The sequence below is a fragment of the Anopheles gambiae genome, chromosome 2 (genome assembly GCF_943734735.2).
Source record: "Anopheles gambiae chromosome 2, idAnoGambNW_F1_1, whole genome shotgun sequence".
Taxonomy (NCBI): Eukaryota; Metazoa; Arthropoda; class Insecta; order Diptera; family Culicidae; genus Anopheles; species Anopheles gambiae.
The window spans coordinates 12,811,773-12,837,589 of NC_064601.1; the positions used below are offsets into that span (position 1 = coordinate 12,811,773).

The following is a 25,817-nucleotide window of genomic DNA, read 5'->3' on the forward strand; positions in this document are numbered from 1 at the left end:
CGGGTCCGAAGCCTGCCCGCTCGCTTGCTGCTCAGCTGCGTGCGCGAATCCAACGCAAACCAACGAACGGTGCTGCGCAGACGGGCTATGCGCGCAGCTTCATAGCACGTGTGCCCGCTCGGTTGCATGTTTGCGTGAACGCGGAAAAGGCAATGCGACACCCCGGGCCCAACTGGGGAGGTGTTGCGGTGTGCGGTTTGCGAAACGGAATGGGAAGGCAGTTTGGCAAGTCTGGTATGACCGGCGGATGGTCGTCACTTGCGCTTTCAAAAAACGATCGGTCGCTTGTTTTTTTTGCCGGTGCACTCTCCGTGCAGCGCTTGAGATGGGGTTAAACGATAACCAGGATGATAAAAATGCATTTCGAGATGATTAACCAAACAGTTACAGACTGTACCGCGATCGTTGTGAATGTTATTGCAACAAAAAATCTGTGTTTTTATTTTGAAATTTTCATATTATACTTTAAATATTTTAAGTACAACATAACTTGTTGTTAAAATGCCTTGATTAAATTATAATTAAAAATTAAATTAAAGTAAGATGTTCATTTATTTCAGTAGAATGAAGTGTCTACCACATTTTGTCACATACTGTACGATAGGGCGAAAAAGAACATTCCTTAAATGCTACCAATACTGACGTATAGGTGGCGCTTTAAGATGAGATTTAAAATCACCGTTGCGATGCCGTAAATTTGTATCAAAACACAATGTTTCACAACGATGCTGTTGGAAATAGATCGTTGCGAATGTATTGTAACATTATTTTGACTGTTTGATGCACTACTGTTTGAATATACATCTTAATTTAGTGTATTCTGAAATATTGTTTGTCTATCGTTAGTGGTAAACTTATATTGACATATAGTTGGCGCGTTAAAACCCTTGAAAAATCCGTTAAAATATAGAATGAGTATTAAAAAAAAAGCTTTAACTTTTAAACATTCGTGCGACGGTGTTCAATTCTACGTGCTCGTTGCGTTCTATTTATTACGTAGTAGTTAATTATAAAATCAAACAGTTCGAACAGATGAATGAATCGTTCGACCGAGATAGTTCGAGGAGGCACAGTTTGAATAGAAGTGCTGTGTACACCTTCGATAAGATTGTTTGCTGCCGGTTGACAATGCACCACTGGGTAAGCATCACCATCCGTACGATACGTCGTCATCGGACAATCATTACTACAACGCATATTTGTGCCGAGCTAACCGCCGGAAAGGGAAGAAGATCCAGTTCGCGCGGTGACGATCGTTCGTCGGTTTTGTTCCTGCGCTGCGGACAGCGAACTTTCCGGAACGCACACCTCTACATTGGTACACCGATCAGCACACCCACTCGTACACAAACCCACCAAATCCTCCCATTTCTCCATTCTCTACCCACCGTACACGCAGCGTGGTCTGTTGATTATAAATACAATATTTTATTTCCTTTCTACTTGTGTGTTTGCTCACATGCCTTATCTAACATACTCTCATTCTCACACCGCACAAAACTTATCAACATCACACATAATGCTGGATTATTTCCGACTCGCTTCTTGCGCCGAGATCTCGCAGGCAAGCTGGCTCATCGTGCCAGTGCAGGCAGGCGGGTCACCCTTTTTGGCCGCGGCTAATGGTCTGGGGTGCGACTGACGCACAGGTCAGGGCTGTCGGCCGGCATGGCACCGCTCCAGGGGCTGAAAGCGAGCTGGATTCCGAGAGACATGGGACACATGGGTGGTAAGGGATGGCGTTAAAAGTTAAGGTTCGCACGGCCGAATATCGTCCGAACGGGTGCAGATGATGCCAATATTTTGTTTTAGGTATTATCGAGAAACTTGGAAACTGTTGAATCCTGCCAAAAGTTCGTCTCGCGATATTGGTCCGATCATCTGCCTAAGCCTGAGGGGGAAGTCTTTCGATGAGCTATCGATTGAGTATCTGGGATGGATGGTGGTGCATATAACGTATTAAAAAACAAGACGATCTAATATCCTCACTGAGTATTGGAGTTGGGATATGGTCCGTGGCGCTACAGTCGTGCTCCAGGGTATTCTTATGCTTCGTTACAACACTGGACAGAAGAGAGTATAGCGTGTAGGTGTGTATCTGCCGTCGTGTGTGTAGCGTAAGTGACGACGAAAGCGATGTGTCCGTTGCGCTCAGACACACCGGGGGAGGTAGTTACAACTAGTTAAGCTGGTTGTCTTGTGGCAGGTATAGAGTGCGCTGGATGAGGACGGGACTTCAACAGCGCAGCATTAGCAGTAAGCAAAAAATACCGATCCGCAAGGTCACTAGCGGCGGGTCGACGGCAATCTAGAGCCTATCGACGTCTGGCGCTGGTAACACAGTACATAGGTCGCAGCGATGCACACACGGTGCTATTTAGGCCATTGTATCATGATAACCGGGCCGTGCGTCGAAACTTCCGTAGTGCGTCCCGTACTGTGTGCCGCTGTTCGTCTCTAGCCTGCCGAAAGAAAAAAAGAGCATGAAAGGGCCCAAATCAAAAAGGGGTTACTAATTTACAGGCCATCCCCGTGACCCGATGGGCGGGCGGTCGGGTGGGCATTGTTTTGTTGACCCGCCAACGGCGACCACTTACTCGGTGACGGAGCGTGCCCAGTGTCCTTGTTTGCTTTGATAGCTGTTGCTGATTAGCAGATTGTTTACCGATGGGCGCCAAGACCCGATGAGCGAGCTCTGGCTGCCAGAGAATCCCAACTTGTTGCTGTTGGAGGTTGGAAAGTGCGGGCGGGTACGGGAAGATGATTAGGCTTCGTTTTGTTTCATACACACCCAGACGTCACTGCGCAACTTACCCCCGGTAGGTGATGTCAAGGCTGCTGGTACGGCTCGCCCCACTCTCGTTGTGCGAGTCAGCGTCCTGCGCGCTGGTGGCTGGCTTGATCAGCGACTCCACCGATGAGATCTCCTTGTACGGCGCAGGCGAACGTTCGAAGCAGAGGAACAGTATTGTAATGATGCCGACCACCAGCTGCAGCCCAATGATAAAGACGGTCGACGCGCGGAATCCGATCGCATCGAACAGCAGCCCGCTGACGGACGGTCCAACGAATGCGCCGAACGCAAACGTTGACGTCCACAGTCCCGAAATCATGCCGTACGTTTCAATGCTGTCCGGCAGTCCTTTTTTACTGTGGCGAAGTACAAGGGGAACCGTTAGGAAGCGTGCAAAAGATGGGCTCTTTGGGAAGGTTAATAACGTACATGGAGATGTTAAGTGCATCCGTGAAGCTGGAAACAAGCACCGCAGCAATCCCTAGTCCGTGTAGCACCAGTCCAATGATGACGTATGTAAGGTTCCTGCAAGAAGAGGCAAGCAGTATGCGTTTAATGTCATGCGTCTTTGGTATAGCGCACACACAGTGGACTCCGTACGTTTCTAGTGGGATGAATGATGCGGGTCCAACCATGCAGAACCCTCCGACGACCAGGAAGCAGCCCACCGTGGAGACAACCTTCGGATTGAGGAACTTGTCCACACCCCAGCCCCAGATCGGTGCTGTCAGTGCGTACACTCCTCCATTGATAACGAACACAACACCTGCAAACGAGAGCGACAGTGTGTTAATAGCCCAGTTCGTCCGTTAACGGTGAGCTGTTGCTATGCGTGCTGCATAGTTTCAGGCGCACCGTTGTCCCAATCCCACTGTCTTACCGAGCAAGATCGGGCTGAGATCGAACTGCCGCAAGTGTGGCTCCATGGTAGCGCTGAGAAACCCGATCGACGCACTGGTCGCACTGATGGCGAGCGCACACACCACCACACCCGGGATCTTCAGCACCGCCAGCAGCGAGGCCGACTTTTCCCGGTTCGGTTGCTGCTCGTTCGGGTGCTTGGGAAGGATGCACAGCGTCAGGATGGCGGTCACAAACAGGGCCGAACCGAGCACGACGAACGGCAGGTAGTACCCGCCGACCGTGTACAGCGCGCCGCCCACCATCGGGCCCACGATCAGCCCCAGCCCAAAGCACGTCTCGAGCGACGCGAACGTGGTGGCCACATTGTTCGGGAACTCTTTCGCAATGATCGCGAAGGAAGCGGTCAGGAAGGCGGCATTGCCGAGCGCCTCCACGATGCGTATCACGAACGCGAGCGTGATGAAGGGCACGTGGCCGGGCACGCGATCCAGCAGCCCGAACAGGATGGCCGAGGTGCCGGTGGTAAAGATGCCGCTGTTGAATAATACTTTCGGCCCGATCCGGTTGATGTACTGGCCGTAGAGGGGCGAGATGATGAACACCACCAGCTCGAAGATGCCGAACACGAGCCCGTACTCGGTCGCGGTCGCCCCTTTCGATTCCGCCTGCAAAGGGAAGGTGGGAAAGGGAGAAGAACGGTTAAATGGCATGCAGTACGCGTGCGGGCGCATGTGTGTAATCAGGAAATGATATATTTTCTCGAACTGGCAAGATGGAAGGTAATCAATAAACAGTGCGTCTGTGTAGTTGTAGTGCATCACAGCACAGTTAGATAACGGCGTCGCCGTGACATTCGAGCGCTCGTGAAATGTGAGCCAACCTCGGCGCCACCCTTCAACACCTTTGGTGAGCCTTTTTTGTTTGCACTCCAGAGAAGCTGGACCATCATCATAGGGTGTTTGGTTCGCTATAGCGCTTTTGATTTCAAACCAAACAGACAAACCATGCACGATGAATCATGCACGGACGTTTGTTTTATCAATTTTTGTACCACCACGATTACGATTCTTGATTGCATCGGATGTGTTCGGTCGCTCGCTGGCACCAAGAAAGCATGACAAACAGTAAAAAAAGTAGCTTTTTTCATTGTCTTCATGAGTACCTACGCGGTTTTAGTACAACCGCACGTATCTTAGTACACCGCTACAAAACCACTGACGTCAAATGCTGCGCGAGCTAATGCTCACAAGCACAGCGTGCATGCTTCTTGCTGTCTGTATTTATATTTACTGTCCTGTATTTACACCACACAGTGTTTACTGCAGCTGTTTCGAGAATAGGACACAATCGGGACCCTGCACTAAGACCACTTCCGTGTGTGTGTTTTTTTTTTTTATTTCGCCTACGTACCTCGTTAGGGAAGAATGGTGCCTGTAAGCTGACGCAGATTGCGTTGCAAAAATCGGCCAGCCCCATAATCATCAGCGTCAGCCACTGTCGTCGGGTGAAGTCTAGCGCCATCGTGCGATGTGTATGTGTGTATGTATGGGTTTCGATGTACTAAGAAGTATGTACGCGCTGGTCCAGCTGACCGATGGATCGGTTGTATCTGCAAAGCCGTTCACTACTCTAGCACACCTTCCAGTGTACGGCGACGCTCACACACTGCCTCAAAATGCCTGTATACTACACGGCTCTCTTTCTCTCTTTTGTGCTTCGTCCTTCCGCCTCTAGGATAGCACTGTGCACTAAGCCTCACTGCACGGGATCAAACGTCCTATTTACCCTCGTCAGACAATCACGCTCTCAGTGTAATACACCACCACCACTACCACTACGCGGGACGGGATGAAATAAAATGAGGCCACCAAGGACACAAACACAGCCGCACAGCGAAACCGGTCGATGTTCTATCGTCGGATGGGTCAGAATGCTGACACGGCGCCTAGCACGGGATTTAGCATCGTGTCGGATTTGTGCACTGCACCGTGCGCTGCACCTCGGCCGGCAGTATACGGTATACACCTTGCGCTGCCACCCGCCGATGCTGCTGCCCTATCGATATTGATAACTTCTTGGTGCTCTCTCGTGTCCAATCAGCGGAGCGGACGTCGATACGGGCAATGCAACTTTCTTCGCAAACACGGTAGAATCGCCACGGACTGTCGGACAAAGAATTGTTGGCGAGGCACAAACACTGACACAAACGGGCACGGACACTGTGATGGCTGGGTGTGGTGGCACTGGCTGGCACTGAACCGAAACTGCGCCGAGCGGTCGGAATCGGGCGTTGGTGGTGTTCCCGAGCGCACAATAATCGCAACCCGTAGTTGTTCCGGTACAATGACGGTGGATCGATGGGGCCACTTGCTTTGCTGCTTATGGACGTTTGCTTTGCAAATGCTTCGATTACACTGACCGGCACATCTTTGGTACACAGGGAACACTTGTTTGGTCGTGATTGGCAGTCACATTAAGGACACGGCCACGATATAAAATGGGGCTACGGATATAAAATGAAAGGGATACACGCCAAACACTGTTTCCAATGGGAGATGATCAGACAGACAGACAGCGAGGTAGGAGAGAGAGAGAGAGAGAGCGTGTGTGTGTGTGGGCGCCCGCGCGCGATCGAGAGCACTGCGACTGAGCGGCCCGGGAGGATGTTCGGTCGTTGGCTGCGAAGGGACTGATCGCACTGGATGCTGCCAGCTCACAGGGAAGATGCTGCCCTGCCCCGTATCAGCTCGAGTGTCGGCGAATGGTTGTGTACGGTGGTACTTCGGTACGAAATTGCAGCCGTGTGCGAGAGGTACGCGTTATCAAGCGGCTCTGTGCACAGTGGGAATGTACGGGGACTGGACGAGTTCAATAAAATTGTCATTATTTGCTAAATTATTACAAACAATATTCTTAGGAAATTAATTTCACTGCAAATGCGCTCACTGCATGTATGAAAGATAGCTTTTTTGTCATGATCATCATTTATCAATAACCAAAAAAATGAGATTTTGTAACATAATGATCATTCTAGCTGTGTGTTACCGTTGCTGACTGAGTTGACGGTGTTCCGTTGTAGTGAGCCAACGTTCGGCATTGAGCTGCTTGTTCGGGTAGTTTTCGTGCTCCTTATTTTCTCTCTATCATCTCCCCAGCAACATATCAGCCGAAAGCGATACGACGATAGGTATTATTAGCAAAACAATTATTCATTCCTTACCCACCACTAGTCACACAAATAGTCAACACACGGGAGATCAAACGTGCAGAATCGCACATGAGATTTTGTTTTTAGAAAGAGTAAAGAAGGCCGAGTAGGGTAAAGGTGAGAGAGACAGCACGGGATTAGCTAAATATAACATAGCCTATTCCGTGTATGTTTAGGTACGACTGATAAGCGACCCGAGACCCTAATGGAGCCACGCGTCTTTGCTGTGGGCTCTCTACACGTACACGATTCCTATGATTCACGGACGTTTAAATCGATCGATAGCCTGGCAGGCGCGGGCTCGTACTGAGTGGCTCGTATCGCGACAGCACCTGGCGAGCAGCAGTTGATAAGAGGCTGTGTTTAGAAGTATTCATTGATTTAGACCTTCATTATGTGAGTAATGGCAGACAGGACATTTTTGGCATTCCCCGTGTACACCGTCGTTCTTCCAACTCGACGCCCAATCTCTAGCGACTAGCAACAACCGGAACCGAAAGATGATGCAACAATGCTGAAAAGGTTGTCATTCTCTTTTCAAATCTTTCACAAATTACCGTAAAAAAAACCAATGGCAGACACAATCAGCACGAGTAATCGAATAGTGCTGCCTGTGTTCGTGCAAGAGTTTTAGACTCCCGTTTTTGCAAAAACCCCTATCCTCAAGCGTTACGTACGCAGAACCGCTTGGGCCGTTTGCTTCCTGTGAATTTGACACAGCAAACTTACGCAAGGCCAAAAGGTTGCAAAGGTTTCCTTTCTATCGTCCTTTTTTTGTCATTCCACGTGAAGCACGTTTGATTGTAGCGCCCAGCTCGCTGATAGTACTCTGGGGGCCGACGACATAACATGTCGCCCTCCTATGGGACAGTTTTTTGTTTGTTTCTTCTTCGCTGTGCTGATGTCTTTGCGGCTGCTCGGTTGGGTTCTTTATTTTTAGAGCAACTGATTACTGATAGTGAGCGGATGGGCATGCATCACCATGACGCGCCAGCCGATTTATGTTGGTGTTTTTTTTTTAAATGATTAATTTGAAGTTGATTTTGGATTGGGCTCTGTTGCGATGCGTTTACTACAGAGCAATTGAAAAACTATTGGGATAGACTGGGTTTTTTTGTCGGTTCTAAGCTTCAAGATGAAGAATTACTTTTGTGTTTTCTTTTGCTATCAGATCCTTAACCTTTTGTTTTTTTTATCATGATAATGTATCGAATTGCCTATCAAAAATCACTGAGCAGTAAATCATCCCAAAAAAACGGTCCCAAACTGCTAGTCTCAGTCATTTTCTCACGCGACGTACCCGAAACGCATGAATGAATCGATGATGATCGATGACCACCCGGAAAAGAGGACCCAGAACGGCCAGCGAAACCTCTCCGGTGCGATTGTGTGCGTCTTCCAGCAATTCGTTATCAGCGTTGAAGCCTTCGGGCAGGGCACTGTCAAGTGGGCCTCTTTTGGGAGAACCTCAGCCCGGGCTCGTACTGGGCTAGCAGCAATTTGACTGTTAATAAATTGCTCGCACTACGCCGATTGCGGCAATTAACATTATCGCCTGTCCGGGGGAAATCGGCGAGTAGGAATCGAAGCCGCATGGTTGTGCGGTAGTTGCCGGTCAGTGATCGCGAAATTATTGCGCAAAATTAGTGTACGACTGGTGGATCGCTCGGGTTTGCTCGCCGGGGTGCGCAGTTAGCTCGGCGGTGGGGGCAATTTTCGGGTTGAACTAAATGTCGAGACTAATCGGGAGTGGTGACCTTCGGCACTACGCTGTGTGTAATGTTGTTTTTGGATTGCGTGCGCTACTGCACGTTTTGATTGAATGACATTGAAACGTTCGGAGCTTCTTTTATTATGCTTTGCTAAATTAGAAGCTCAAGATAGTGCAAAGGAATTATGAAAATAAAAACATGTCGTGGGGGTAATGAATCGTGCAATGAAACGAGTTGATTATTACGAAGGACAATGAAAGCTTGTTTGTGTTCTTCTGCTTAATCCAATTCCTGAGCAAAGCAGCATCAAATGGCTTTGGTATGGTACTAGTGCGACAGTGAAAACATAACACAATGCCGTCACATAATTATTATACCAACGTCAGCCAGCATTGCTGACCGATCGTTGGCAATGTTTTCCTCTCTCTCCCCTCGAAACCGCGATAAGCGAAACCCTTTGCACCGGCCCAGCCCTTCAGAACCACACACACACACACACACACACGCTCCAGAACAATCGGGGCCGTTCGAGGGCGGTCGGGTTCGATCGTAGGCACGCGCGTGACTCTTCCTTCTTAGATTGTTTTGCCGCCGTGGCCAGCCAGCAAAAGGGCCACACGCTGCCACATCTGGCCAGGGCGAGGGTACGTCGACTAGCCCCAAACCGGCCCAAACTGGATCGGGTTGGGCTAACCGCCTTCAACCGCTCGTTACGTTGAACCGGAGCTTCGATAGCTGGGAAGATGCAGCCACTCACACACACACACACTCAAACACATTTAGTAATGCACACATGCACTTCGGTGAAGCTAAAAATAAACGGCCGTGTCGGCGACGATTGTCCGCCTGTCGGTGCTGGTTGGCTGGCTTTGGTGAGATAGAGGAAGTCGCTGGAGCAATTTTTCACTCTCGTTCCACAATCGAACGCTCAAAAATAGACCACGGCGGGCTTCGATTGAGGTTTTGGGGGAAGGCTCGTAAGACGGGGTGTAGGTTTCTACGGCTCACGGGCGCCCTAGTCAGGACCGGTGGATCGAAGGCGCCAGAAGTCGTCGTGGTCGTCGCCTGGGCCGCTGCGTCTCTGATAAGCCGTTGCGGCGGAAACAATAAATTTGAGCGAAAAATTAGTCCTCCTTAGCGCGAGTGGTACGGGGTGCCCAAGTCGAAGTGGAGCAGATCGACGCAGCCAATTACGCATTCGACGCCATGGATCGCCGACGTACTGATTACCGGGCAGTGTGACACTGTATTTGTACGCTGTTTAATGTAGGGTAAATAGAGAGACGTTCCACATTCGACCGTACGATGGGCGATGCGTTGCGATGGGAAGGTTAAGAAGACTTTAGTGAGCCATTTAGAACATTAGAATGTGTCTCAAGAAGACGGAAGGCATCTGGCAATGATCTCCTAATCCTTTTCTAGATTTTAAAATCTAACTTACATGCCTTCCTATCTGAACCAATCTAACCTCCAATAGACAATTGACAAGAGAAAGTGGTAACTTCAGTTTGCTTCACTTTTGTTTTAATTTCACTTTATTTAAATTGTGGTTTGTGGTTTGAAAATCGCTTCCGCCATCTACGCTTTGCTTTCATCACGACGAAATATTTACACCTTACAGCTAGGAAAATGATCGCGTCCGATTTTTGTGTTGCTTGCGTGTATGCTTGGTCAGTGTATTTTTGTTTGTTGTTTATGTTTCACTAAAAAACATGATCTAAATGTGTAAGCGAAATTGCAGTGTCGCTCCTTGCAATTGTTAGAACATTTTGTACGCCATCGTTTGTCGCTTCAAACACTTAAACTACGTTGGGCGTTTGCTTTCGTGTGGGATCAAATAAAGATCGAATGGAATAAAATAGTTTTTTTTTCTTTTATGTTGTATGTTTACAATTTGTAAGTAATTCTCTCTCTTTTTTTTTTGCTCATTTGCCTATCGTCGTCCTACCTTTACTAAAAAGGGCTTTTTTGTTTCGAAAATAAACGACACGAAAAGGTGTTTCGCGTTTTCCGCGTGTTTGCAGTTGGCACAGCACATTGCGCGATCCTTAAAACTACTACTGTGTATCACCTATGCTTTAAGAACGAATTGCTAATTGCTACGATGGGAGAACAGTAACGCGTAACGGGTAACGCGGCCCTAGTCATCCAGCAGCCACAACCGCGTCGGCAGGTTGGTGAAGGCATCGTTCAAGAACTTTCGGAACAGCTTGCCGATGCTCTGGGAGGCCGCCGGTCTCATCTCCTGGATCAGCTCGTTCGCGTTCTGGTTGAGGAACTGGTTGATCGCTTCGCCTGCAAAGAGCGTTACCGTGTTAGCAAACTGAGCCGCAAAAATGGATCGGAAGTGAAAGGCACTTACCCAGCACGTTCTGCGTGTTGACGTGGTCCTTCACCTTGAACCGGGCGTTCTTCATCGTAAAGTCGACGTTGATCTTCTCGATGCCCATAAACGACTCACCGTCCCGTTCGACCGCCTTACCGTAGATCTTGGCGATGGCGGTGATGTCCGCTGCAACGAAAAGCACGTGGGAATGGGGGAAGTCAATAACTGTCGCAGTTGACATTTTTTTCCCTCTCTCCTCCTCTACTTACAAAACTCCGTCCAGAACTCGCCGTTCGATCGCACCGGCAGCAGCAGCACGTTACCGATCACCTCGTACTTGCCGCGCGTCTCCACCCGCGGGATCGCGATGCTCATGTCAATGCGCAGCTTCTTCAGATCGCTGCGCACCTCCTTGATGGTGTAGTTGCCAGCGCCCTGCGCAACGATGTCCGTGAAGAGGGCCTTTATCCGCACCGCGCCGGCATTGTTTTCCATCGCCAGCTCCTCAATGCGCAGCGGCTCCAGTGGCGGCGTCTTCAGCTCGGGCAGCCCGCGGGCAACGTACGGTTTGACGAAGTTGAGCGAATTCCGGATACATTTGTTAATCTCGGGATCAGCTCGTCGGCAGGGCAGAATGTATGAGGCTGTGGTAAGATGGGGGCGGGGGGAGAGAGAGAGAGAGAAAGAGAAGTGGTTTATTGGATTGTTTGTGCTTTGTATTACGTATTTCTACATGTTTATTGAGTTTTTAAAACAACATTTTATTAGTAAACGAAAGTTTGTTTCAAAGGTTGCATACATTTAGGCGCAGTTAAGCAAGACTCGTAATAATTCGACAAAAAAGACAACCTTAATTTCAGATAGTCTGACGCCATGTGCATGTTTATTTCATTCGTAAAAGTGTATCAAAAGCGTTTGTAAAGCAATTCGAATGGATCAACTGTCTTTGCGCGCGGTGGCAAACGGTGCGCATCGCTTTTGGAGCGTAAAAGCAATCAAAAACCAACCGCCCGTTTTCAGGTCATGCATCCGGTGGAAGAAACATCCGATCCGTTGAAGGATTTCATTGTCCACTGTTGCAACGCGTTGTAGCGTGTGTTGCGCTTCCGTTCGTAAAGCGCCATACGGTAGGGAGTTGTGTGTGGTAAACTGCCGCGGTCACTTTAGATGAGTTTAATATTTGCCAAGGCTGTTGGTGCAAACAGACGATCGTAAATGAAGGATTTACAAAACATCGGTGGAGCATCATCTCCACAACTTTTAACGAGAGGTAAATAATATCAAAAATACTGCAGAGCTGCAAGGTGCACTCCGGTGAAGACTAGAGTGCGCGTAAGTATGTCCTCGTGCGCTCCCACTGTGCGTTCCCAACGCTACAGTGCTGGTCGTTTGCCTAGGATTGCCATTTTCGTATTGCAACACACCCACCGCTCGCGCACTACATCGGTGTTGGAAACGATAACGATCGCGATGCAAGGTGGCATTTTTAACGCACTTACGCACCGTGAGCACCAGCATGAACCAGCACAAATGACCTCCAAAACAGTGAGCAAACAAAACCGATTGCCCCAGCGGGACACCGTCGGTTGGGATTGCAACTTTCCTCGCGCCTGTAGTTGAGGCGATCTTCAACACCTCACGCTTGATTGCGCTTTTCGACACCTTCGAACCGGCGATCTTGTGGCACTAAGAAATTAAGAAATTCGACCACCATCTCATCTGGCGACCTTGAACGGGACCGCTTGTTTTTTTTCTTCTTTCCCCCTTCAACTCCTGATCCTTGGCCTGGTTCCATTTGTCGGCTTTGTTCTACTTTGCATACCTGTGCCTGTGACTTTGGCGCAGTAGCGCGGTCCGCAAATTCAGTCCAGGAAGTAAAAGTTTGGACACCGACGTAATTGGTTTGGGGCGCTCGGGCACTTGGTTCTTGGCTTAAACCACCCCCTGCCCGTACACGGTAAAGTACAGAGCCGAGGGCAGAGAAAGATCTAGACGACGTCGCAGAAAACAAAACCTGTTCGAGCTAATTGTGCGGTAGGAAAGTAGGATAATTAAGCCCGTTCTCGGCATTCAGCTGGGCCGGGCGGACGAATGGTTGGGTAAATTAGGGCGGCTGCACGGATTATGCAAAGCGTCGCAGGGGAGACGTATTTTGCGCTGTCCGTCGCGTTGTTGCGGAAAGTGTTAAGATTTGCGCTGCGTACGTACGGCACGGCACGCCTGAAGGACCCTTGGCGGACGAGAAGTGTTCGAAAATGTATGTCCGGCTGCGAAAGGTGCTAATGCGGGAAACCTGTTTCCGTGGCAGTGGGGGCTTGGGTAGAGGGAGCGCGCGAGTGTATGTGAGAGAGAGAGAGGATCACCCTTAAATGGCCAAATGTCCTCTCTAATGGGGCACAGCCTCTGAGACACAAACCGCAGTGTTTTCCGATAGAAGATGAACAATTTTGATCTGGTGCGTTCTACAGCTGCTCGTTGCGATTCTCGCGTTCGCCGTTCGAGTTCGATCTCGGTTGCGTACGATTACTACACGCAGCTATCACCACGGGGCAGTGTGTGGCTTTACCTCTCTGTGTCTGTGCGTGTTTGGCCTTGCTTGTACACCTCCTCCTCCTCCCCACACCTGTACACACGTTCTGCACATTTCGGGCACCCTTGAAGCGATGGCTTCGACCGCCCTACGAGAAAGAAGAGACATTGGCGCGACGATTGGCTAAAACCCGTGCGCTGCCACGCTGCACTGATTGCGCCACGAACGTCCACGTTTCAAGCCACGAGACGATTTGCAGAGCAAGGCGAACGGATCGGATGGTCACATGGCCACGCACGGGTCGCACGCACCGAAGAAAGACACCATTCTTGAACGAGAGCGCACCAGAACAGCATTGGAGCGCGCGCGCGCGCGTACGGTTGCAATTAAAAAGACACAACGCACCGATTTCGACATCCCCAAGAGCCCCACAATCCGTCCAAATGCGCCAATCCGAGGTAGCGCGAGGCTTGATTGTGCGCTCGAGGTAGAGTTCACCTGCCCTGCGGGGGAGGGGGGAGGGAGATGGAGGATGTTGGGGTAGAATGGTTCTGCGTGTAAGAATGCCAGATGTTGCGGGAGGGGCTCTTCCCTACGCCGGCCCGTGGAAACTGGGGCTCCTGGTGGCCCTGGTGTGCCGTTTCCTGAGGATATGTGGCTTTGGGTCGGGGTGAGTTTTGTTTTTTTTTTAGTTGGTGCGTCAAACAATGATCTGAGGGTGCGTGGAAACAAGACAAGAGTTTCCTGGGAGGTATATTACGCGAGTCGCTTGCGCTAATGATTATGCAGGTTGGAGTAGGCTATGATACGGTTTTGTACAAAGAATGAAAGGTGCTTATTTGGATTTGATTAAGAGAAGTGTTTCCAGTGATTGAAAAGTGTCTAGAAATAGAAATACAGTGAAGTCTCTCTAAAATGCAGTCTGTTCAAGAAGAATTTGGCTTCGTAAATTCTTTAGGCAGAGTATTTGAATGTCTGTTCACATTTCACGATCAAAAGTTTAAAACCTAAGGCTATAGTTTAAAAACTTGGAAACTGCATATCTTCACGTTAGTTTAGTATCTCAAAGATAAATAGCTTTCAACGCTTTTGGTCAATTGATGATTCGTCTTAGAGAGATTTAACTGTACTTGAAATTCTTTTGTCATCGATTCAATTGAGCTTTCGTAATTCCTACTACGATCAAAGCTAACTCCAGTTATATGGGAGATAAAATTAAGATCAAACACAGAAATGTTCTGCTCTCTTGCAGCTCAACTGCAGACACGGATATCTAGCGATGGCTGTCTAATGTCGGAAACCTATAGATATTTGTGCTCATGTGTTGGCTTTGAGGCTTTCTGGACAGCTGAATACATTTCTGACAGCTGAATGAGAATACTTTCAACAATGATCCTGTTCAAATGTAAGGTTGATATGTTATACGGTTTAGAAAACCAAGCGTTAATGTCAACCAAAGTGTAAGGTTATAAATAACAATAGGCTGGACTGGTTCTTCGTGTGCGTATTAAACAGCCTAAGCCGAAGTTCTTGTGAAATTAGTCAGATTTTTGGCACCAATATAGCCAGAAAACATCCTCTACGAAATGACTTTTGCCTCCATGAGTTGAATGATATATGGTTTAATAAAAAGGTCTAGAAGGCCGCAAAGCTAGCTAAAATTTGGTTAAATGCTTAACATTATGCAGCCATCGACAAGTTGCTAGAATTGGAACATGTTACAATTGTAGAACATATAATAGACGAATTTCATCAAACAAAAGTATACATTCGATACTTCAGCTACAAAACTGCACTGCTAAGCTGCAGAAGTGTCATGAAAAATAACACGCGCACTCCAAATTTCCCGCCACTGGTCATCTCGCAGCGGAATCTTAACCGACTGTGCTTGTGGAAAGGTGGGCAAGATCCGTTGCTGGCGCTGGCCCCCCGTGCGGTGCACCTTTCGAAATGAGTCAGGGTCGTTCATTTCGGGAGGTGGACAGCTTTCAAAACAATGGTCCAGTGCTAAAACGGCGTTTCACGGTTTGTTTTCGCTTGCACGGTGGCGCATTCTTTGCTTCTCAACCGCTCTCCCCCCTCCCCCCTGTTTCCCTTTCTCTTTCACCCACCGCTTGCCCACCATTCGGTACCACTCGACATCCGTACAAGTGTTTTGTGCCGAATGGACAAACAAATGTGGTGTGCGCCGGTCCAGCATCATCAGCATTATTTTTCGCCGTTTCGCTTGCAACCGAAAGGCCGCAACGAAAGCATCCCGGCTTAACACAACCACACACACACACGTTGCACCCTTTGGCTGCCGATGGCCAGCGCCGAGGTGACTTGCAAAAGTCGCCACTTCTCCTGTGCCGCGCCCGGCAACGGTGTGAGAGAGTAGGTTAAAGCGCGCTTTCGTCACCAGAAACGCGCCTTGCCTTGCAGCGCGCGAGACATTCCCGGGGTGGGTCTGGCGCGGCGCAGCTGATTCACAGCGACCGGGCAAGGAAACCTTTCAAAAGACCCTCGGTGTTCGCCCCGTCATAGCCCCCACTGCTTCTCCGCCAGCACAACTCCGCCACACTTCCTGGCCGGGGCGGGGTACGCCCAAACGGGGCCAAATTCTTGTGCGCAGCGCGCGGCCTTTCCCCCTTTGGCCGGTTTTGAGGTAATCGCCGTGTCGGCTCGCGGTGCCAGCATCGAGGGCGCTTGCGCTGTCCATTTCATCATAAAGTTTATCATTAGCTGTGGCGCCCTAGCGACCGCGAGGGAGAGGGAGAGATGACTCCGTCCGGCTGACGGCATTCATTCATGCAAAGCAGCGCGCCGTACGGATCTGCTGCGCGCCGTTCGACATTGAACGGTGAATAAAATAATAAACCCTTTCCCTTCCCCTCTCCCCAATCTTAGGTCATCATTCAATGGACTTCAATGGAGGGAAAGAGGGGTGAAGTAAGAAGCTTTGGCCGGCCAAATGTTTTGCCGAAAAAGGGACTCAACCCCTCCCTGCTCAGCTCTCTTGGAGCGCCACACGGTTCAAGTTCACACATACACAAACACTCACACACGAAAAAAGACCCTCGACTGTGGAATTGATAAAGCAAACATTCAAAAAAGCCACCCGACGGTTCGCACCACACACAAGCATAAGCATGACAATAAATAAATGAAGGCGAAAAGACGCTTTCGTGAACTTGAAACGGGTTTACCGGTGCCGCGGTGTTTGCTACCGATCGGGCCGCAGCATTGCGTAATCATCCTCCCAAAGCGACCAAAGCGGAAAGTGGCACACCGAAAGTGACCATCTTCATCGTTGTGCACGTAGCTTCTGCGGATCTGTTGTTGCGTTTTTGTACGATGTGTGTGTTTTTTTTTGTTTGAATGCACAAAGACAAGCGGACTTTTGCCAAGGTTTTGTTGACATGTGTTTGGCTTTGTTATGTTTGGCTTGATATGTTTTTAGTCCGTTGAAGGTTTTGTTGTCAAAACGATTTTTTTCCATAGAAGGTAAAGCATTTTGTTTGATTCGCTTTTCCTTCTGTGAGCTTTATTTGACTTGTTTTATTAAAAAAGCTAGTCGTTTAAATTTGAATATAAAGATCCTCTCCTATAGCATCAAGAATAGGGCTTCACACACGATCCACGATCAGCTGTGATGCTGTGAAGCCAAATGCGAAAGCGAAAGTGATGATGGTGAGGGCTGAAAGCGAACCTATATCCCTCTCCACAAGCGCAATTGGCTCGTTGGAATCCACGGTGTGCCGGTGTGTCGCTCCTTCTCGCTGTGCCGCTCTACACCGCGCTCTGCTCACCGAGCCGTGTGTAAGTAGCGCAGACAGGGTTGCAGACTTGGGTGGGATGAAAATAGGTCACACCGGTGGTACGGAGATGGAGCTGGGGAGAAACCTCCCCATTATGTGCCATTACTCCTCCATACCCAGCCGACAACGACGCGTCTGGTCACGGGTCCGGGGTGCAATGGTGGGCCGGAATCTCCACTCCGGTTTCTCACTTTTACTCTCATTCAAGTCGTCCCACCGGCACATCATCGGCAGTGGCCGCGAGACGCGCTTGCGTGCAGCCCGTTCGGGTGAGATAACAACCGGGTCGAGAAGCTCACACCAAAAAAAAAATACTAAAAAAGCACACGAAAACGAAACGAAACTACTGTCACACACAAGCCCAGGTAACGCACAAGCCAAGCGCTCGTGTTGGTGCTAGGGGAGTGTTGGGTGCGCGCGCAGCTTGTTTGTAGGTCGTCGGCACCATTTTCATCAAGCCGCGGATCACGATGCGTTTGGCGCATCGGCCCACGTGTCCGCTCGTGCATTATTCGTAGTTTTGGGCTGTAGTTTGTGCAGGAGTTTTCTGTTGAACGAGCTGTTGAATGAGTGCTAATTTTAACCATCGTTAGCACCGTGAATGAAACGGCAGGTGGTGTAGCAGCACGTGTCCGCTTGTGTGCGACCGTGCCTGATGTAACAGTACGCCTACCCGTACGGTGCCGATCGAAAATGATCGCACTTGGAAGTGGCAGTGAGAGAAAGAGAGAGAGAGAGAGAGAGGGCCGCCTCGTGTTTGGGGCGATCATAATCAGATATGATGACACCGTGCCGTGTCGCTGCAGGAGAAAGGGAAACGGCGAAGAAAACGGTGGCCTCGAACTGTGTGTAACCAAAAAGGCACAGTTGAATTGAATCGAAAAAAATCCCAACAGAAGCCAACAAGAAGTAAAGCCAAACGAAACCAACAACAGACACACACAACAGCAAAAAAACGCTCAATTTGATACGAATGTATTAATGTTGCAGCGGGGGAAGGGGAAGAGAGGCTAGGGGCCACGCACATGGCATCAAGGAAATGAATACCCGGCTAAAGGCAAAACCACGCAGAACTATTAATCGCTGCTTGGGTCGGTTCCGCATCGGGTCAGGCACGGAAGGTGTGCATCGGGCTGCAGGCAAATACTGCAGGCAGGTTACTTTCGCTGCTTGAACGCGGACGCACGCATAGTGGCACGCATACGCAATCAAGACCCGCCACCCCCCTGAGGGGATTATGAGTAAATGTGTCTGTGTGTGTGTGTGTGTGTGTGTGTGTGTGTGTGTGTGTGTGTGTGTTTGTATGCATTGTTATCATCAAACGCACAATGGAGGATTTTGGCGTTGTCTTATCCGTCGATCAACAGCGACAAATTTGGGAGAGAAAAAACAAAACCCCAGCAAGGAGACCCTGCGGGGTGAGTTTCAAGATCATCACCTCCACCCCGTTTGGGGGGAAGAATGGGAATGTTTATGCGCAGCAGCTGGAGTGGATCACCTTGAACTAAAAAAAACAAGCGCACGAGAAGGAAGAGGAGGATGGGAAAGAAAGAAAGCCTTTTCACTACAACCGACCGATCGTTCGGGGGGAGCACTCGGGAGTGGGACAGTTTTGGAAGTCGGGACGGATTTGTTGAGTCATCTTCCATGTTTAACCGATGCGGTAGCATGCTCCCATGAACACTTGACCAGCCTTGACGAGCTTCAAAATTAACAATTTAAATTCATCTGCACAAACACATCTGGCGAAGGCGAAGGTTTAGGAGGATAAGAAGAAGGCACCGAATACTTACGTCGTTCGTAAACTCCAGCGGCGGATGCGGTGGCAATCACCAGCAAGCTCCAGACCAGCAGACTTCCTACGGCCATCGTGACACTCCGTTTGGGCCGACCGCTCCAAAAAAAGGCAAACAGTGTTGCGGCTTGAAATGCGTCTCGTGGAGCGAGTGCTGCCGGAGCTGTCCTTGGTCCGGCGGTTCGTTGGCAACACGGCACACTGCTTCGATTGCTGTGAAAACTCTGTCCTTGCCTATCGATCCGAGCAAGCTCGGCACTTATATCTCTGACACTTTCTGACGCCTGAAACCACCTCTGTCCACTGCAAAAGCCGGATGGCCGGAACGGGAAGGAAAACAATGTCGTTTGTTAAAGCACATTGGCAAACAGGTGAAGAGACAGGTGAGTGTTTATACTGGGTAGAAGAACGTAATTCGATGACGACAAGATCATCCCGGTGATTCGTCGTGCTGTAAAGCACGCAAAACGCGAACCTTATCATTAGCGCATATTGCGCGGTCGGGCACACCACCCTGACATCATCGGAGTGCGAAATTAGAGGGCACGGGCAGTGCCTGGTAAGTCCTTCGAAGCAGGAACTCTAGCTGATCATAAGCACCTTCCTTTCTTACTGTACTGGTTTGATTACCGGATCGTGATCGCTTCTAAGAAGAACTGTGTTTTTTTCCTGGTGCGACATTACCACTAATCGTCGCTTTGTGCACCTTAAACAGCACAATGTCTGAGGTGACTTTTCACCCAATCGGGACGTAATGGCGACAGCGGTGCCCAATTCCAACAACATCCAACGACGCTCTTCGAGACGTGCTACGTGCTAATGCGCTCGAAGAATGGGAATCAAGGTGTCACCAGCGATGACTTTTAGTAAGCGGCTAATATTAAACAACCGGTACAGGCGTCCTCCAACCTCTAACAGCCCCACCAGCCTTCTCGATCCTCGGATGAAGCAACCGGGGTGTAGGTTATTGTTGATGAAATGGCAACGAGAGTGCCTGTGCCTGTGTATGCAGTTCGGGCTCGTAATGTGGTCAAGTATTTCTGAGCTGATGCTTGCGTAAGCATGGGTTGATTTATTCTACGGCTTATACGGAACCCGAGGCACGCCTAGAACGATGGTGATGGTGGGGTTTGTTCGGGGTGGACAATCGGACGAAATGATCTGTGCAAGGTGGCGTGGTTTGTTTAATGGACATTACATGGACATAGCTCGACCACAGACATTAGCGCGTTCGAGAAGAGCAGGGTACCGGGTTACTAAGAAGACTGGTTCTGGTAGCGATAGCTTGATTTTGCCTCAATTGTAGGTGAGTTTGATGGATAATGATGAGGGGGTATCGAGCTGACAGGATAGTATTTTAACATCCCGTTCTCGAATCTATCACGGACTTTAGTGGCACCATCCAGAACCGGTGGAATGGAGCTGAACTTTAGCATTTAAACTACTTCTGTTAGTCAAGATAGGCATGCAATGCCGTAACTTAAGCAAAGATCTTCATACTTTACTCAACTCCTTTCAGTCAAGTGAGCCACAGCCGACCAAATTACCATCTCCCACGACGCTACGGTTTTGGTACTGTGATCCGACCGACTTTCGGTTTGACCCAGTTCTTTCACCTCCTCTTGATAGCGAAATGATGGGAGGAAAAACCGGCTTCTGCATTGCACAGAAGGAGAGATGGACACGCACGCGCACCAAACCACGCCAATACAAATCGGGCGAGCTGGCCGGCCGACGATGCATTTGGCGATCGTTGAAGCTGTCAAAATGGGGCAACCAATGCCAGTCTTGACTGGCTTGTGTGTGTGTGTGTGTGAAACGAAATAGACACAAAGCGCAAAACGATCCCATCTCTGAATGGAGGTGCCTAAATAGCCTTGTCTCCTTCTGTCTCTCGAGCGCACTCCTCGACGGGAGTCAGATCGATCCCGTGGTAGCTTCCAAGCGCTGCAGATCAGCAACAGGCTCGGCATCTTCTCGGGGCATCGTTGCAGAAATTGAGAAGCACACGCTGCTGGCAGCGCAGTAATTGAATTATATAACTTGCGTCTCGGTCTCTGCGGCTTGTTTATTATTCAATTCTGCGTGCTCATTTCGGCACGGTGTGCGTGAGAGATCGTCACGATGAATGACGACACTTGGGCAAAACCACCAACTGGCCAGGGGTACGAATCTTCACGCCGTGCAAGGATAAGAATCACATTTGATAAGCTTTCCTGGAGGCAGTTTGATAATAGATCACACTGAGAAGGATCGAATCAACCAACAGCCGAGATGCGATTGGAGTTGGTATCGCGAGGGATGCGTACGCGTTCGGAAATTGGTTCGAATGCCAGTGCAGTACGAAGGTCCGTGGTGTTGGCTTTCGTTCGGTTTCGGTGTCGCTACACTCACACTCACGCTCGGTGCGCGGTTGGATAACAGTGTGCGAACATGGGCCATGGGGACGGGGCGAAATTCACGGTGCAGCCCGATCGTAAATGGCACTCCCCGGTTTCGAGACGGCTTAAAAATATCGCGCTGGTTTCGGCGTTTCGTCCACCGCCGCCGTACAGCTGGCCCGAGCTGCTGGTTCGCTCCGCAGTTGTCTGCGGCCTCGGCGGGCGAACCGAGATACACGGCGTTTAGAGATATTTGCACAATATTCCCATCCCTTCCCCTTTGGCAGGCCCTGTTGCTGGTTGGTGTTCAGGGGAGAGCCTTCCTCCGCCCCCCACGTGCTTCTCTTTCGCGTCCAGTCCATCGCTTGCGTGTCGTAGTGCGTATGAGTTGGCTGTCCAAATTAGGCTTCTCAAGACACAGGCACAAGCTTCTCGAATGTCCACCGCATCTCTGAGCGTTTAAACACGATCGAGATGCTGCTGGGGGAGGCTGAGGGGAGGCTGTTTTCGTTCTTTATCGTGTTACGATTAATGCACCCACAGAAATGTTCGAAGCTCTGGCGTCAATAGCGTCTTACGGCACTGACAACAACAACAAAAACACTGGTCACAAACACGCAAAACTGTTCAAGCTGTATCGATCGAAAAGGGTGTCGCAAACTGCTTTCCGATCGCAAACTCCACTCCATTCGCTTGCTTGCTTTCCATTTCTTTCTGCACCGTCACAGTTCCTTTTTTTGTGTCCGTGGAGATTTCGATAATCACCGCAAGGCCGAAAATTTTACGAGCTGTTGTTTCAGAGCTGCCTTTGTGCACGGCAAGGCGACTCGAAACCAGTGCTTGAGACACTGCTGAGATAAAGTTCAGTCCGACGCGACAGACATAAGAAAACCCCGCTAAACACACAACACTATACGCACCAAAACCAAAAAAACTGGCACTACGCACCGGAGCGACTTTGCGCGAACGAATAAAGCCGTTGCATTCGGCGCAGCACACTTTTATATGGCACGAGCTTTTTTTCTCGCTTCTCTCACCTTGCACTCACACACATACATACATACATCGCGCCCGTCACTCACGCGAAAGCTCACGCTCAGTGGGCTAGTTGGGTTGTTTGTTCTTGCTTTGCCGCTGCTCTCAGCATTTCTTTCGGCTTAGTGGTTTAGTAGCGGGCAGTTGTAAACGAAACAATCGAACGAGGAGAGCAATTCGTCACTCAGCTGTTGCTCACCTCAGTGAGTGAGTGGGTGAGTGGTCAAATTAGCTCACACTGTAGCAGACTGGCTTTGAGTAAAGCTTCCTCCCAATGCTACCGAAAATGAAGAATTTTTTATCGTACGATTTACATCCATCAAATTCCAGATACTGTTCACAGCACAATTCTAATCGATCGTCGGTTTTTTTTGCTTGCTTCAGACCCAACGGCACACCGTACTTACACCACGCGCGCAAACACGGCGTTCGTCGCTTACCCGCGCGTTCAAGTTCTTTGTAGTTAAACGCTGCGCGCGGCTTATTCTCGTACGCCCGGGTTGGCGAAATACCGGTTCCAAGAGTGGCATTTACTTATTCTCGCTATAATGCTTCCGTAACGTGTTCCTCGTTGTCATTTGAATGCCTGGTTCAGTTTTTTTTAAATAACGCTTACCATTCCCGGTTGGTTATTGGTGGTGCCAGAACCACCCGCATGGTGACCCGAACGGTTGTTCAGCGCTGGTAGAAGAAACACTCGCTATTATGTTTCGATAATTACGCTTTAGCTGAGGGCGATCAGATAACGGAGTTATTGTTCGGTCCATTCAGAAGAGTGACCTTAAATTATCATATTTTCACGTCATGTGCACGCAATCGCACTCCAAATCTGTCGACCTTATACTAGTGAACCGCTCGTGCTGTTACACAAAGGGAAGAGTGGACAAAAAATATTGTAAACAATGTTCCAATGTCTCCCCTCCTCTCATGAATTATGATTTCCGGTCAATTACTTCATTCGCGGTGTAACGAAGCGGGAATAACTAATTGATTTTGATGATGGGTTTGCTATTGTTGAGTCGTACTAGCCGGGCCCGATAAGAACTCTTCTGCTAATCCTTGAGCGATTTGCTTCAACCTGAAAACACACACACACAGACGCAGATTCGTGTCGCCCACACGCCACGCCGCCCAATGTCAGCGAACCATTTCGGGCGGTGAACGATTTTCGGACGTGGGACCGGTTCAAGGAACGGGGTTTTTGATCGAACGAACCGGCCGAACGTTATCAGCCGCCGCAGACGGAAGTGCATTAATCGGAGTACGGACGACTTTCAAGGACGACCGGCGTGTTCATTAGCGTATTGGCAGCGAAGCCGCACAACATATACACAACGAGAAGCAGCGTTTCGAACCGTTCACTGGTGAGAGGATTGCTTCGTCTGCGTGGCCCTCGGTATCGCACATGCCCATGTCCTTGGGGGCGAATGAAGATCGCTCCTAAAACAACCGGTGTGAGATATTGCCGAAACAACGGCAAGCATAACAGCATAAAACGTACATGTGTCTCGACACGCTCTAGTTTAAACCGAGTGGAAAGGAAAACTGCTTCAAATTTCCATTTCCACACCAAGGAAAGGCACACATATATAAACAAACATCCTGCCCCATTGCCGAATGGGTTCGGTGGTGTTGGAGTATTAAATTTGTTTCGCATATAAATTCCGCATTCTTCCCTTTCATTTGGATCCTGCCCCCCCCCTTCGGCTTGCTTTTTGCTTTCCTCATCACATTTGCTTTGTTGTTTGCTGTGTGGAAAGCCTAATGAAAATGAGATTTATTTAATCTGTGCCATCAAACGTGTTGAAGCTGAGCAAAAAGCAATCAGCTCTCGGTAAACATCTAAGTCAAGGTAAAGTCATTTAATTGCGCAAGATAAAATCGTTCGACCGATATGCGCTGGAAAAAGGTGCGTGTGTGTCTGAAGGGTGACGACAGAGAGGAAGGGAGAGAGCCTTCATCATTGATTACAAGCGTGCCCTTCGCGTAAATGGAGCGTTACAGTTATCAGCCCTCAATTGGACGCACGCAATGGACATTGTTTGGTGTTGGGTTAGGGCAGGGACGGGCTTTTTGCGACATTTGTCAGCAGCTGATAGAGTGTGGTGGCTTTTGTTTCGTTCGATATTAATCTGACCATGCGAGTCACCCGCGAGTTCGCATATTCACACGTATAGAGGGAAGCTAAAGCTAGTTTGCGGTTTCTGAACATTTTATCAATTTTGTGTGTTTTGATGTATCTTCTATCGCTTAAGGGTTAGCATCCCAAAAAGAGTTTCTCTTTCACTGTCTTTACGTGCCATATACAGGCTGAAAGAACAACAGACCGAAGATTCATCAAAAGCGAAAACCAAATCCCCACGGATACTGACCATCACTTTCCGATGCTAATGACCGATACAGCGTCACAGCCCTTCTCGGTTTCACACAGCAAAGCAGAGAAGCGTCGTTTCGGGTAGTTTATTAGCATTTCAGTATAGGAATTCTGACGCCACCACTATTGATCCTTCGAGAACGAACCAACGCGTCTCCCAGGGGCAGAACGAGTTTGTCGCCCCTACGCAACGGCCGCTTCCGATCAGCAGGTTTCGTCCCATTTCAGGCTGGCATGGATGTTTTGTGTTAACAAATAAAAAGGGAAAAACCATCCAAAACCCGAATTGCTCCAAGCTGCTGCAAAGCGGCTTAAGACGAAATGCAAATTTATTGCGCCGAAAGGAAAGATAACGTTAGATCGGTCTGCTTTGGTGCGCAATCGAATTCGAGTTCGTGGGAGTTGTTTTTCAAGCAAACCAACCTTTCGACTGCTCCACATTGGCTGTTTTGTAGTTCGTGTAAAAGAGCAAAGTGTAGAAAAAAAAGAAACAACAACCGAAAGTTTCCCCTGCCAGTTTTGTATTGTTTTGTATCTCAATTTCTCATTCTTGTTTTGCGGTTCTCAGGAACGGGCCGGTGTTTCGACGTGCCCAAAAGGAGCGGTTTAGTTGAAGCAATCCCTACAATAACTAGACATACAACACACACACACATAACACATAAACAAATACCACACCGATTACCACACGATGCGAGGGTGAGTCGATTAAGGAATTCCCATCGTTGCCACCGTTCAATGAAAACGCTGTCGGTTTTATGAGTCAGCTGGAAAATGGTTAATTGTTTTCCGCGGGCCCGCAAAGCCGAAACCGTTCCCAGGGCGGAATGAGAATTTCCAAATTTTTGTTTGTTTTTGTTGCTGTTGCCGTCCAAGTTGGTGGGTGTTTGATTTGATTTTCTCGCTCTGTAACGATGATTGAACGCTGAAAAACCGGGGTGGGGTTTCGGACAATGTGCAACATGGCTTTGTGAGCTCAGCGCTTTAAATGTGTCACT

The 25,817-nt window shown here is 49.2% G+C and overlaps 2 protein-coding genes across 3 annotated transcripts; both read right to left on the bottom strand.

Annotated features, from left to right (window-relative positions):
• Positions 1 to 1,404: 1,404 nt before the first annotated feature.
• On the bottom strand, positions 1,405 to 6,394 carry LOC1281142 (MFS-type transporter SLC18B1). Its single transcript, XM_321082.6, has 7 exons — positions 5,069 to 6,394; positions 3,675 to 4,323; positions 3,395 to 3,560; positions 3,224 to 3,319; positions 2,815 to 3,150; positions 2,598 to 2,723; positions 1,405 to 2,462 (listed from the first exon to the last, which is right to left on the bottom strand). Exons 1-7 carry the CDS (start codon positions 5,177 to 5,179, stop codon positions 2,378 to 2,380), a joined length of 1,569 nt encoding a protein of 522 aa, XP_321082.6. The 5' UTR covers positions 5,180 to 6,394; the 3' UTR covers positions 1,405 to 2,377.
• A 3,686-nt stretch (positions 6,395 to 10,080) lies between these two features.
• On the bottom strand, positions 10,081 to 22,789 carry LOC1281141 (protein takeout). Of its 2 annotated transcripts, none has more exons than XM_061645316.1 (5): positions 22,359 to 22,789; positions 19,028 to 19,332; positions 11,174 to 11,548; positions 10,941 to 11,090; positions 10,081 to 10,873 (listed from the first exon to the last, which is right to left on the bottom strand). In XM_061645316.1, the coding sequence occupies exons 2-5, from the start codon at positions 19,101 to 19,103 to the stop codon at positions 10,719 to 10,721; spliced, it is 756 nt and encodes a 251-aa protein (XP_061501300.1). In that variant the 5' UTR covers positions 19,104 to 19,332; positions 22,359 to 22,789; the 3' UTR covers positions 10,081 to 10,718. The 2 variants fall into 2 exon arrangements, with proteins under 2 accessions (XP_061501300.1, XP_003435986.1); XM_003435938.2 differs by having other exon boundaries at positions 22,331 to 22,389.
• Between the last annotated feature and the right edge of the window lie 3,028 nt (positions 22,790 to 25,817).

Bases quoted from the DNA above. Each gene is read 5' to 3' on its own strand.
- LOC1281141 (XM_061645316.1), bottom strand. From the start codon at position 19,103: ATGGCCGTAGGAAGTCTGCTGGTCTGGAGCTTGCTGGTGATTGCCACC. The intron at 11,549-19,027 runs GTAAGTATTCGG...ATCTTACCACAG, and splicing joins CGCTGGAGTTTACGAACGAC to CCTCATACATTCTGCCCTGC. The intron at 11,091-11,173 runs GTAAGTAGAGGA...TTTTCGTTGCAG, and splicing joins CGAGTTCTGGACGGAGTTTT to CGGACATCACCGCCATCGCC.
- LOC1281142 (XM_321082.6), bottom strand. From the start codon at position 5,179: ATGGCGCTAGACTTCACCCGACGACAGTGGCTGACGCTGATGATTATG. The intron at 4,324-5,068 runs GTACGTAGGCGA...TTCCCTTTGCAG, and splicing joins CACCATTCTTCCCTAACGAG to GCGGAATCGAAAGGGGCGAC. The intron at 3,561-3,674 runs GTAAGACAGTGG...TCTCGTTTGCAG, and splicing joins TCTCAGCCCGATCTTGCTCG to GTGTTGTGTTCGTTATCAAT.